Source organism: Mya arenaria, chromosome 10, assembly GCF_026914265.1.
Source record: "Mya arenaria isolate MELC-2E11 chromosome 10, ASM2691426v1".
Lineage (NCBI taxonomy): Eukaryota > Metazoa > Mollusca > Bivalvia > Myida > Myidae > Mya > Mya arenaria.
The window spans coordinates 47,040,263-47,054,696 of NC_069131.1; the positions used below are offsets into that span (position 1 = coordinate 47,040,263).

General features: G+C 36.2%; 1 protein-coding gene across 1 annotated transcript; it reads right to left on the reverse strand.

The window, feature by feature from the left end:
* Positions 1-1,867: 1,867 nt before the first annotated feature.
* LOC128206416 (two pore potassium channel protein sup-9-like) lies at positions 1,868-14,099 on the reverse strand. Its single transcript, XM_052908831.1, has 5 exons — positions 13,968-14,099; positions 5,034-5,130; positions 4,703-4,850; positions 4,212-4,392; positions 1,868-3,135 (listed from the first exon to the last, which is right to left on the reverse strand). Exons 3-5 carry the CDS (start codon positions 4,811-4,813, stop codon positions 2,324-2,326), a joined length of 1,104 nt encoding a protein of 367 aa, XP_052764791.1. The 5' UTR covers positions 4,814-4,850; positions 5,034-5,130; positions 13,968-14,099; the 3' UTR covers positions 1,868-2,323.
* Positions 14,100-14,434: the final 335 nt, after the last annotated feature.

A 14,434-nucleotide genomic window follows, 5' to 3' on the forward strand; every position in this document is an offset into this window, starting at 1 on the left:
GGGAAGGAAACACATCGGTTAATCAACTAATATATTGCTATAAATATTTTGAGAAAGAAACAAGCGTTCTCTCATCCATTTATCTCTGAAATATCTCACGTGTTCTATAACTGGTTGCGGATGTTACGAGATGATAACCATATACAAGTATACTCAGTACACATAAAAGCGCATATATTTATAATGCAATGCACAGATTCAAAGAGTATATACAAACGTTAAAAGAAGTTAGTGTTGATCCGCTTAGAGATCTGACATCATGTTTAGTTTGTAATCGGCGTTATGTCTGCGAAGTGTCAGCATGAAGTTGGCAAAAACTTTCGCTAAAACGAAAATGGTATAATCACTGTATTCGAAAAGTCCTTTTTTTCATCAAAACTTGACAAATGCATTTATTGATTTCTCAAATAGCAAATCCAAGAATTCCTGAAAAAAATTATTTTGAAAAACAGCTTGATTCTAGATCTAGCTCTCTAAACAAATATTTGTTTTATTTTATAACATATATACATTTACGTATTCATAAAATCTTTAAAATCAATGATCGTTTCATATCTAAAATAATTTGAACGCAACCGCGATATTTTGATCAGCAGCACGCGATAACATAATGGCCGTGAGAGTAACGGGAAGTAATCGGTGGGAGGAGTTTATAACGGGCCTTGAATCCACTTAAAAGAGCGACGGAGACCATTGCGACAACACCCCTCCCCAAAACGAAAATGCTTATAGAAAATGCAGTTTCTCTGATGATGCTGATTTACATTAACGCTTCATTTTTGTAAAAGCAGGTACACAACCATCGGACAAAACCTAGTCGAAATGTTTCGAAATCACACAGAACACATTTAAAGTGTTAATTTCTCACACGTTTGGCAAGGGTGCAGACCTGTGAGACAGAATGTAGCTCATTGTACACGTGTATGTCGAAAATGCATGTCATGTCCTAAATTATATAATACTATTTCAATTACTCTGGAAAACTTTTCTTTCTGTGTGTATATCAGAAAGTAGTTCAGTTGTTGGCAATGTAACAATAGCTCCGATAAATGAGCAGTTCATGAATGTTCGCATTTTCTTTGAAGATTTGCCAATCGCTGCAAAGTAATTTGTGAAATGTTTTGTATCATTATTGCTTTTATCTTACTCATCTAAAAAGGGTGAACGAAAGCTATGTACTATATGATAATTCAACACATTGAACCGAGCGTGTTGACTGACTGTCATCAATATGCCTGGAGACTCAAAGACTGTTAATCCCGTAATAAAGTACTCACAATAAGAAAACTTAAATTAATGTTCACATTCTTTCGTTTATAAAATTCACATAAAACGAACAATTCTTTACTAACTGATGGAAAACATCATAACAAATAATGATTTGAAGCATTTTAGTGCTGTTGTTCTTCCAAGCACCACTTTATTACCAACTCGTTTGTCTAATTGATTTACGGCGCATCGTAGCCAACAGGTCGAGCATCTTATGTAAGAATAATTTCACTAATGAGTTACATTTACACCGCCAAAATTATTAAAGGATCGCTCGTGTGCTCCAAACCTTTGCTTAAAGCTTTGTTAAACGTCATTTTGTTTTCCGGCAGATAATAAAGCCACCATTTATTCAAGTACAACACATATGTATCTCACATTTTATTGTACACAAAAACTAACTAATATGTTTTATAACAACATAAGCACTCAATTTGCATGCCTTACTGATGTTTCACGTTCTCATGGTGCCAGTTGCTGTTCCCGCTAATTACCCGTTTTAAGTCAGTATTTTTCAATGAAATTGTGCGTGTCGATATTAACGGTAACGGTCAGAGCTGAAAACGCACACTTCCTACACATGTTCATTCAAACGCGCCTTTCACCGTCATTACGGACGGTACTTTTTTGTATTAACTAAACGTTTATCGTGGCTTCCGATGATGATCTTGAATAATGACATACAATACAAAAAATAATAAAATGATAATGATATTGGAGTACATTTCATGCCCAAACATGCTTTTTGTCCGTTGACTTTCTTAGCATTTAAATGGAGGTTTAATCAACGAGTTGGAATTCCCTTCAGGTTTTTTTTAAATCTCAAAATGTTTTACCGTATGCAACGAGATCAGGATAAATGTATTTCAGACGATTCTGAATTTTGAATAAAACAAATATCAAATGACCAAAAACCTTTGATCTTCATATTCGAAAACACGCTGTAGTTTGAAGACATTCAGAAAACAGTGAATCTCATACAACAAAGGGAAGCAATATACCGCTAAAACATACTTCAATGGACATAATATACATTCGGTGTGTACAGTTAAATCTAAAGCGAGTTTCTTTTCGAGTGATACTGTAAAAACGAGTCTGTTTCCTCACTACTGTCATCGTGGTGGACGTTTGTGTTACTTTTGCTTCCGGATGTTGTAAAAATCGTACCACGGCGTTTACTCTCTTGTTCGTCTTCTTCGCGATTCGAGCGCCATTTATAACAGGAGCACGAACAGACGGACACAATTTCACTGTATTCCTGTGTCCCTGGTGTTTGGCGTTCTTGAGCGTTAGATACAACGTGAACATTTCCGTTGGAAGTGATGACGTCACCATCGAGATGAATTGCATTCTGGGCGGCAACTGCAGCCTCGAGTTCGTCTCGTCGTTCGTCTTCGGTATTCATCGTCAAAAATCGCAACACTAATAAGTTCATTTCAGCAGAAATAACAGTTAGTCCAAACAAAATAAAAACAATACTGAATATAACATACTTAACATCTTGTTGTAACGCTTCCCCTTTTTGCAGAGCAACATAGTCACCAAAACCTATGGTAGTCAATGTAATAAAACAGTAGTAAAACGATTCTAAATAACGCCATCCCTCGTAGTAAGAAAACATCAAAGCACCCATTGATAAAACTAAACTTGATAACTGCGTAGTGACAAGAATCACGTGTGTTTCTGAGACCTCTTGGTTGTGCAGTTTGAAACACTTCCTGATCTGCTTCAGCGCATACGTAATAAAGATGTTAAGACGTTCACCCACACTTTGGAACATCACGAGGCAAAGAGGAATACCGGCCAGCGCGTAGAACATGCAGAATATCTTTCCGCCAGTTGTCTGCGGTGTGCTATGACCGTAACCTGAAACACGAAGGTCAGTCGACAGTTAAGCGTTTCGTATTAACAACTCTTAATAGTGTTATTCGAGAAAAGTGATCAATGCGGTCAATGAACAGTTTCAATCAAACCGGAAATGTAATGTTAAAACCGTGGATGTAGTTTGTACTTCCGGAAGATTACCCGTCCGGAATGTACCCAGACAGTCATGATCAACCAAGCCATAACATAATTGTTAAACATACAGAAGGCTTGCTTTAACATGAAAAATATTGTAGAAAATGGATGTAAAATGAAAATTCACAGAGGACAAAGGTGGTGGTGTTGTTGTTGTTTAAAGAAGGAGGTAGATTAAGACGATACATATCTCGGGATTGTGTTTCGCTTGGAGGTTGTTTTACTAAAACGTTCAATACGTCTTGTCAGACCATAAAAATGTTCATTTAAAATCACAATTATTCCCCACAAAAAACAATATATATATATTATTCTCTCTCTCTCTCTCTCTCTCTCTCTCTCTCTCTCTCTCTCTCTCTATATATATATATATATATATATATATATATATATATATATATATATATATATATATCAAGTGGCACCCACTCCTACCATTTGACAGTTTTCAGAACTTAGCAATCTTGAATTGTGTGTTCGCTAGAATATAATCTTAGTCTAGTCTTATTAAGGTACGAGTTTTTTTGTTTTGTTTTTGTTCCTGATCGGAACATATTCAAGGTAAATTAATACTCCTTAACATTATGATATGGTTCGTGCTAGATTCATTCCCTTGACTTCGGCTGCATTGTTTGTTATATTTTATATGAAAACGAGGTTCTGCAAACTGCTCCTTTGGTGTGTACTGTTATGGTTTGCTTCTCTTGAATGAAGGATAATAGAAGGAATCCCATTCAGGTAGTTTTGTTATTGTTTGTCAACAGGATTTGAATACGTCGACTGATCCTTAGACCAGGTAAAGCCTGTACAAAGCGAATGCATTCTACGCAGTTACCCGACACAAGTAAGGATCGATGTTTAAATTGAGAGATTTGACAATCGGCGTTGTAAACCCAGCTGAACATGATCATGAAAGAACAAACCAATGGCAGTGACAACAGTCAACGCAAAGTAGAACGCGCCGCTGAACTTCCACTGGATCCCGGCATAGTAGGACACCGTCCGCTCCACGTTACGTCGCAGAAAGTTGAAGTCCTCGTCCGTAATGTTGTATCGGCTACGTAACATGTTCTCTTCGCTCAATAGATGGTCCCGACGTTTGACCTGAATAAAGATAACTCAAATCATTCCTAATTTAAGTCTAAATGATCAGGACAAACTTCAAATGTTACCGAAAGGGCTGCAAACGCCATTGAAAGCATTATGGAGATTTTTAACATCAATATCTTTTTGAATGGGGATCTGGAATGACTTGTTTCGTTTTGTGAGTTTTCTCTTAAACAATACAAAAATGAAAAAAAAAATAACACTATATCACGGAACTATAAACCAGGTTCGTGTCAATATGAACATAATAATATCCTTAATTGCAAACACCTCGAAAGTGTCCCCATCATCGTCTCTCAATCCATACCTCGTTCTCGGACTCGAGTGCGTCGAATATGGCGGCGCCGACGAGGAGGTACGTGAACGTGCAGACGATCAGCGAGAGGGTCCGCACGTTCTGGCGTTTTAGCTTCATCATGGTGACGGCCTGAAGTTCACGTTAACGTGCAGTTGCGCTACAATATAGGACGATAGTTTTTATGAATTAAAAAGCTATTTAACTGTATCAGTAATAAATATAAGAGAGAGAGAGAGAGGGGGGGGGGGGGACGTGCATGTATAATATCTGATTGTGTCCGATAATTGCAATTTACATTCAGGTGGTATTAGAACCGACATTTCTACACAAGTATCCTTACTTGTTATAACTCAGACACCCGGCATTTGTTCCCAGTGATCATATCTTCATAAGGGAAAGACTCCATCCTCGCCATTGTCACTCTCTTTAATCCAGTACTGGAAGGTAAAAGAGAAAATAAACGACTATAGTTATGATAAAACATCCATGAATATCAGTTATCATTTTACTGATTTTATTTAACATTGAAATTAACCTGCGTATGTCGTATTTCACTTAAACTATTTTTCTTTGTTGAAATGCCCCTTATAAGACTCCGAATTACCGAATATTTAACCTGCATAATTAACGCCCAATGAACGTTACAAATTAGTGTCAACTTTTTATTTCCAGCAGCGCAAAAAATGCTGTGATGACCTCAAAATGTTTATAAATTTCATATCAAACCGTGCAGTTGAATGGAGCAGAACAGGACAGGACAGAACATTTTTATCACCTTTATAATATACGGTGCATCACGGTTATCCCCGATTAGGAACACAGACCTCTATATATAAGTAATGGTCCTATTCCTAATAACTGTTAGTTTGACCTTAGTCCGATTTTTTGCATACCGTTAATGGCCTCCTTTTGATTTGAAAATAGTTTGCCAACAATTAATAGAGTCACTGGCTCACTGGCGTATAATCACTCTAACCCAATATAGAGACATGTCCGGCTTCGACAAAATAAAAAATATAACTAACAAAACCGTTAATATAAATGTTACTGCTGTTGTTTACATAAAGATGGCAAGGTTTGTATAGTTAAATGTCTCCAGCCATAAACTCGTGCAATAATACAAGAATAATACAAGATGGCAAGGTTTGTATAGTTAAATGTCTCCAGCCATAAACTCGTGCAATAATACAAGAATAATACAAGATGGCATGGTTTGTATAGTTAAATGTCTCCAGCCATAAACTCGTGCAATAATACAAGAATAATACAAGATGGCAAGGTTTGTATAGTTAAATGTCTCCAGCCATAAACTCGTGCAATAATACAAGAATAATACAAGATGGCAAGGTTTGTATAGTTAAATGTCTCCAGCCCTAAACTCGTGCAATAATACAAGAATAATACAAGATGGCAAGGTTTGTATAGTTAAATGTCTCCAGCCCTAAACTCGTGCAATAATACAAGAATAATACAAGATGGCATGGTTTGTATAGTTAAATGTCTCCAGCCCTAAACTCGTGCAATAATACAAGAATAATACAAGATGGCAAGGTTTGTATAATTAAATGTCTCCAGCCATAAACTCGTGCAATAATACAAGAATAATACAAGATGGCAAGGTTTGTATAATTAAATGTCTCCAGCCATAAACTCGTGCAATAATACAAGATGGTAAGGATTGTAAAATTAAATGTCTCCAGCAATAAACTCGTGCAATAATACAAGATGGCAAGGATTGTATAGTTAAATGTCTCCAGCCGTAAACTCGTGCAATAATACAAGATGGTAAGGATTGTATAGTTAAATGTCTCCAGCCGTAAACTCGTGCAATAATACAAGATGGTAAGGATTGTATAGTTAAATGTCTCCAGTCATAAACTCGTGCAATAATACAAGATGGTAAGGATTGTATAGTTAAATGTCTCCAGCCATTAACCCGTGCAATAATACAAGATGGCAAGGATTGTATAGTTAAATGTCTCCAGCCATTAACCCGTGCAATAATACAAGATGGTAAAGATTGTATAGTTAAATGTCTCCAGCCATTAACCCGTGCAATAATACAAGATGGTAAAGATTGTATAGTTAAATGTCTCCAGCCGTAAACTCTTGCAATAATACAAGATGGTAAGGATTGTATAGTTAAATGTCTCCAGCCATTAACCCGTGCAATAATACAAGATGGTAAAGATTATATAGTTAAATGTCTCCAACCATTTACCCGTGCAATAATACAAGATGGTAAAGATTGTATAGTTAAATGTCTCCAGCCATTAACCCGTGCAATAATACAAGATGGTAAAGATTGTATAGTTAAATGTCTCCAGCCGTAAACTCGTGCAATAATACAAGATGGTAAGGATTGTATAGTTAAATGTCTCCAGCCGTAAACTCGTGCAATAATACAAGATGGCAAGGATTGTATAGTTAAATGTCTCCAGCCATAAACTCGTGCAATAATACAAGATGGTAAGGATTGTATAGTTAAATGTCTCCAGCCGTAAACTCGTGCAATAATACAAGATGGCAAAGATTGTATAGTTAAATGTCTCCAGCCATAAACCCGTGCAATAATACAAGATGGTAAGGATTGTATAGCTAAATGTCTCCAGCCATAAACCCGTGCAATAATACAAGATGGTAAGGATTTTATAGTTAAATGTCTCCAGCCGTAAACCCGTGCAATAATACAAGATGGTAAGGATTGTATAGTTAAATGTCTCCAGCCGTAAACTCGTGCAATAATACAAGATGGTAAGGATTGTATAGTTAAATGTCTCCAGCAATAAACCCGTGCAATAATACAAGATGGTAAGGATTGTATAGTTAAATGTCTCCAGCCATAAACCCGTGCAATAATACAAGATGGTAAGGATTGTATAGTTAAATGTCTCCAGCCATAAAATCGTGCAATAATACAAGATGGCAAGGATTGTATAGTTAAATGTCTCCAGCCGTAAACTCGTGCAATAATACAAGATGGCAAGGATTGTATAGTTAAATGTCTCCAGCCATAAACCCGTGCAATAATTCACGATGGCAAGGATTGTATAGTTAAATGTCTCCAGCCATAAACCCGTGCAATAATTCACGATGGCAAGGATTGTATAGTTAAATGTCTCCAGCCATAAACCCGTGCAATAATTCACGATGGCAAGGATTGTATAGTTAAATGTCTCCAGCCGTAGACTCGTGCAATAATACAAGATGGTAAGGATTGTATAGTTAAATGTCTCCAGCCGTAAACTCGTGCAATAATACAAGATGGTAAGGATTGTATAGTTAAATGTCTCCAGCCGTAAACCCGTGCAATAATACAAGATGGTAAGGATTGTATAGTTAAATGTCTCCAGCCATTAACTCGTGCAATAATACAAGATGGTAAGTATGGTATAGTTAAATGTCTCCAGCCATAAACTCGTGCAATAATACAAGATGGTAAAGATTGTATAGTTAAATGTCTCCAGCCATAAACTCGTGCAATAATACAAGATGGTAAGTATTGTATAGTTAAATGTCTCCAGCCATTAACCCGTGCAATAATACAAGATGGCAAGGATTGTATAGTTAAATGTCTCCAGCAATAAACCCGTGCAATAATACAAGATGGCTAGGATTGTATAGTTAAATGTCTCCAGCCGTAAACTCGTGCAATAATTCACGATGGCAAGGATTGTATAGTTAAATGTCTCCAGCCGTAAACTCGTGCAATAATACAAGATGGCAAGGATTGTATAGTTAAATGTCTCCAGCCGTAAACTCGTGCAATAATACAAGATGGCAAGGATTGTATAGTTAAATGTCTCCAGCCGTAAACTCGTGCAATAATACAAGATGGCAAGGATTGTATAGTTAAATGTCTCCAGCCGTAAACTCGTGCAATAATACAAGATGGTAAGGATTGTATAGTTAAATGTCTCCAGCCATAAACTCGTGCAATAATACAAGATGGTAAAGATTGTATAGTTAAATGTCTCCAGCCATAAACTCGTGCAATAATACAAGATGGTAAGTATTGTATAGTTAAATGTCTCCAGCCATTAACCCGTGCAATAATACAAGATGGTAAAGATTATATAGTTAAATGTCTCCAGCCATTAACCCGTGCAATAATACAAGATGGTAAGGATTGTATAGTTAAATGTCTCCAGCCGTAAACTCGTGCAATAATACAAGATGGTAAGGATTGTATAGTTAAATGTCTCCAGCCATTAACCCGTGCAATAATACAAGATGGTAAAGATTATATAGTTAAATGTCTCCAGCCATTAACCCGTGCAATAATACAAGATGGTAAAGATTGTATAGTTAAATGTCTCCAGCCGTAAACTCGTGCAATAATACAAGATGGTAAGGATTGTATAGTTAAATGTCTCCAGCCGTTAGCCCCTGCAATAATACAAGATGGCAAGGATTGTATAGTTAAATGTCTCCAGCCATTAACCCGTGCAATAATACAAGATGGCAAGGATTGTATAGTTAAATGTCTCCAGCCATTAACCCGTGCAATAATACAAGATGGCAAGGATTGTATAGTTAAATGTCTCCAGCCATTAACCCGTGCAATAATACAAGATGGCAAGGATTGTATAGTTAAATGTCTCCAGCCATTAACCCGTGCAATAATACAAGATGGCAAGGATTGTATAGTTAAATGTCTCCAGCCATAAACCCGTGCAATAATACAAGATGGCAAGAATTGTATAGCTAAATGTCTCCAGCCATAAACCCGTGCAATAATACAAGATGGTAAGGATTGTATAGTTAAATGTCTCCAGCCATAAAATCGTGCAATAATACAAGATGGCAAGGATTGTATAGTTAAATGTCTCCAGCCATAAACCCGTGGAATAATACAAGATGGCTAGGATTGTATAGTTAAATGTCTCCAGCCGTAAACTCGTGCAATAATTCACGATGGCAAGGATTGTATAGTTAAATGTCTCCAGCCGTAAACTCGTGCAATAATACAAGATGGCAAGGATTGTATAGTTAAATGTCTCCAGCCGTAAACTCGTGCAATAATACAAGATGGTAAGGATTGTATAGTTAAATGTCTCCAGCCCTAAACTCGTGCAATAATACAAGATGGTAAGGATTGTATAGTTAAATGTCTCCAGCCGTAAACCCGTGCAATAATACAAGATGGTAAGGATTGTATAGTTAAATGTCCCCAGCCATAAACTCGTGAAATAAAACAAGATGGTAAGTATTGTATAGTTAAATGTCTCCAGCCATAAACTCGTGCAATAATACAAGATGGTAAGTATTGTATAGTTAAATGTCTCCAGCCATAAACTCGTGCAATAATACAAGATGGTAAGTATTGTATAGTTAAATGTCTCCAGCCATAAACCCGTGCAATAATACAAGATGGTAAGTATTGTATAGTTAAATGTCTCCAGCCATTAACCCGTGCAATAATACAAGATGGTAAAGATTATATAGTTAAATGTCTCCAGCCATTAACCCGTGCAATAATACAAGATGGTAAGGATTGTATAGTTAAATGTCTCCAGCCGTAAACTCGTGCAATAATACAAGATGGTAAGGATTGTATAGTTAAATGTCTCCAGCCGTAAACCCGTGCAATAATACAAGATAGTAAGGATTGTATAGTTAAATGTCTCCAGCAATATACTCGTGCAATAATACAAGATGGCAAGGATTGTATAGTTAAATGTCTCCAGCCGTAAACTCGTGCAATAAAACAAGATGGCAAGGATTGTATAGTTAAATGTCTCCAGCCGTAAACCCGTGCAATAATACAAGATGGTAAGGATTGTATAGTTAAATGTCTCCAGCCGTAAACCCGTGCAATAATACAAGATGGTAAGGATTGTATAGTTAAATGTCTCCAGCCATAAACTCGTGCAATAATACAAGATGGTAAAGATTGTATAGTTAAATGTCTCCAGCCATAAACTCGTGCAATAATACAAGATGGTAAGTATTGTATAGTTAAATGTCTCCAGCCATTAACCCGTGCAATAATACAAGATGGTAAAGATTATATAGTTAAATGTCTCCAGCCATTAACCCGTGCAATAATACAAGATGGTAAGGATTGTATAGTTAAATGTCTCCAGCCGTAAACTCGTGCAATAATACAAGATGGTAAGGATTGTATAGTTAAATGTCTCCAGCCATTAACCCGTGCAATAATACAAGATGGTAAAGATTATATAGTTAAATGTCTCCAGCCATTAACCCGTGCAATAATACAAGATGGTAAAGATTGTATAGTTAAATGTCTCCAGCCGTAAACTCGTGCAATAATACAAGATGGTAAGGATTGTATAGTTAAATGTCTCCAGCCATAAACTCGTGCAATAATACAAGATGGTAAAGATTATATAGTTAAATGTCTCCAGCCATTAACCCGTGCAATAATACAAGATGGCAAGGATTGTATAGTTAAATGTCTCCAGCCGTAAACTCGTGCAATAATACAAGATGGTAAGGATTGTAGAGTTAAATGTCTCCAGCCGTAAACTCGTGCAATAATACAAGATGGTAAGGATTGTAGAGTTAAATGTCTCCAGCAATAAACTCGTGCAATAATACAAGATGGTAAGGATTGTATAGTTAAATGTCTCCAGTCATAAACTCGTGCAATAATACAAGATGGTAAGGATTGTATAGTTAAATGTCTCCAGCCATTAACCCGTGCAATAATACAAGATGGTAAGGATTGTATAGTTAAATGTCTCCAGCCATTAACCCGTGCAATAATACAAGATGGTAAAGATTGTATAGTTAAATGTCTCCAGCCATTAACCCGTGCAATAATACAAGATGGTAAAGATTGTATAGTTAAATGTCTCCAGCCATAAACTCGTGCAATAATACAAGATGGCAAGGATTGTATAGTTAAATGTCTCCAGCCATAAACTCGTGCAATAATACAAGATGGTAAGTATTGTATAGTTAAATGTCTCCAGCCATTAACCCGTGCAATAATACAAGATGGTAAAGATTGTATAGTTAAATGTCTCCAGCCATTAACCCGTGCAATTATACAAGATGTTAAGGATTGTATTGAAATAACAACCACTGTCAATATTACAACACTCGTTCATCACTGCCCCTCATTACAACACTCGTTCATCACTGCCCCTCATTACAACACTCGTTCATCACTGCCCCTCATTACAACACTCGTTCATCATTGCCCCTTATTACAACACTCGTTCATCACTGCCCCTCATTACTCAAATGCTTTGAATACTCAGGACAGATTGTCGATATCCTTTAATAGCGTTGCCTTACAATCTGTGTGCAACAGGATCAATAGCAGTCGGAGGAACGAGGAGGGAACCGCTCCTTCATCTTCATCAATACATATCCAAGACAACCGTGTATTGATAAAACTAAATAAAAGACGCTTGCTAAGAATGGCTATAAATATTGTGATTTTGATGCAGAGCAAAATCAAATACACTTAGCGTCTTTAGTCATTCTAAAATGCCGTCCAGGCTTCTTTTTTAAAGATGTTTAGCCTGGACTAAAAATCATTAAAAAAGAAGCCTGGACTGCATTTTAGAATGACTATCTTATGAATTGCAATGGACCAGTCGTATACTTAAAATGCCTTGTTTGTGTGTATATTGTTATCGTGTGTTCTCTCGTTGGTCGGCAATACGAACAGAATATCAAACAGGGTCCGTAATTTACAAACAGTCTCAAAGTTTGAGTTCAGACTCAAGACTCAAAATGCAATCTTTGTTTCATTTTTACATTTCATCTAGCAGAGCATTCATGGTGAGCTTTGCTGAATTATATTACTATCTGAATATTTTACTTTTACGAGTGGTGTTCGGAAAGTTTCGGGAGAAATGCTGTCATAGTTTTATTTATTAACATTTTCGCATGAATTCGAATGAGTGTTTCAGTATTTGTACCTACATGTTTCATGTATTTATTCATATTACGTATATCTTAATAAAAATAAATGGTAAAAAGACGATTTTTCGTTCCTTCATTAATCTGATTTTCTGAGTCTGAGTCTAGATTATGACAGGCGACTGTTCGTAATCGTGTTCCCGTTTTTTTGTATTTGTACTTAAACAAGCAAATACTTCTTAGTTGGCTGTCTTGTTACTAATTGTGCTTTTTCCAAGAGAACAACTTTAAGACTCTTTATTGATCAATAAATCAAGTTAAACAAAGTGACGCAGAATGAATGAAATGTTGAATCGACCATGAAATCCTGTTATTAAAGCACGTTTACGAAATAAATAGACTCGGATCAGACATTGCGAGCTATATAAGAATATATAAAAAATAGTCATATCTCGAATGACATTGCCTTATTATAAATCTGTCATAGTACTGTACTTATATATGTTTGTTTTGAAACACTTTTAGGGTGTACGCATTCATAAGTATTACGTTTTGATTCAAATAAACTTAACTTTTTTGTATAGGTTAATGTTAACTTGGTCTTTATGGAGATTTACGTTCGAGCCTAACCTCAATTGGAGTTTCGTCATTTCAACATATCTAGTTTTTGTCATATTCTTCATTGTATCCTTGAAAAAAGTATTGGATTTAATTTTACTTTGTACCACATTTAAGATTGTTGTGTTGTTCTTGTTGGTTTTGTTGTTTGTCTTTCTCAAGAAAATCTCCGAAGGGCTTGTCATCCATGCTCATAGGCGTTTTACATTGTCGTCACTAACAAATGTTGAACACTGATTAAAACAGTTAAAGACTACTCCCTAAACAACTCAAGACGAATTACAAAGATCAGCAAAACCATCTTGAATTTTTAATGATAAGTTATCAGACCATGTTGATTTGGTGCTGTTTGACGAACGGACGAGCGTTGTCATCTACAAGAAAACCTCTTGTCTTTGGTGACTCACGCATTATTAAAAGTCGGTTTCACAACAAATAGATTTTTGAATTTAAACATTTCGAGTAAGTCTAAGCAAACCCGCGAACTTTCATCGCCACATAAACAGTCTAAATGTAATTGGATCGGCCAGCATATTGACGTTTCAACAAATACGTACGGTACGTAAAACGTTGATCAATATGGGATTCAAGTCATTCTTGATCAATACTGACACCCCCATTGGTTCGAAAATGAGTTTAACCATTATCAACGTTTAATGGATGGATTGGTAAAAAATGCTAGATAAAGACTTCTTAAATAAGCATTAGAATCAAAACGAACACGGATATAACTGCTATATTACTTTGGTGTATAATTTACCATTACAGTACCCATAACCAATCCAATACTGAATGTTCCATTGTTACTCACCCCAGTATGGACACAAATATGCCGGCGTATTTATCCACAAATATCCAATGTCATCCAATATCATCTTATTCCTAGACATCGTTAATGTGTTTGCTAGGAGTTTTCTGAAAGCCATGCGGACTTGTACACTTTTCCTTGTAGGGGAATATTGTGGCTGGCGTATAATCAATACCAGTAGGAAGCTATGTCTGTATCATTGGGACGCGTGGAAATTGAATGATCTGAGGTTTGCTCATGATGACGGCAGATTGTTTAGCTGCTTCCTTTGTATACCAATAATTCCTAGAATCTGTTTTGTCTCATATTTATGACACATTGCACAGGCACATGTATATAGGATTTTGTCACGAGTCGCCCTATAATGCACACTTTCATTCAACGAGTTAAAGAAAATATGTTAGTGAGCTAACCTTTCCTGTTCGAGTAGAATTGTGCACTATATAAGAATGTGTGTAAGATTGTTTTTA

What these genes read in the sequence shown, in the direction of transcription:
- LOC128206416 (XM_052908831.1), bottom strand. Translation starts at nt 4,813, where the DNA reads ATGATGAAGCTAAAACGCCAGAACGTGCGGACCCTCTCGCTGATCGTC. An exon ending in CACTCGAGTCCGAGAACGAG is followed by an intron (nt 4,393 to 4,702) that starts GTATGGATTGAG and finishes ATCTTTATTCAG; the next exon opens with GTCAAACGTCGGGACCATCT. An exon ending in GACTGTTGTCACTGCCATTG is followed by an intron (nt 3,136 to 4,211) that starts GTTTGTTCTTTC and finishes TTCGTGTTTCAG; the next exon opens with GTTACGGTCATAGCACACCG.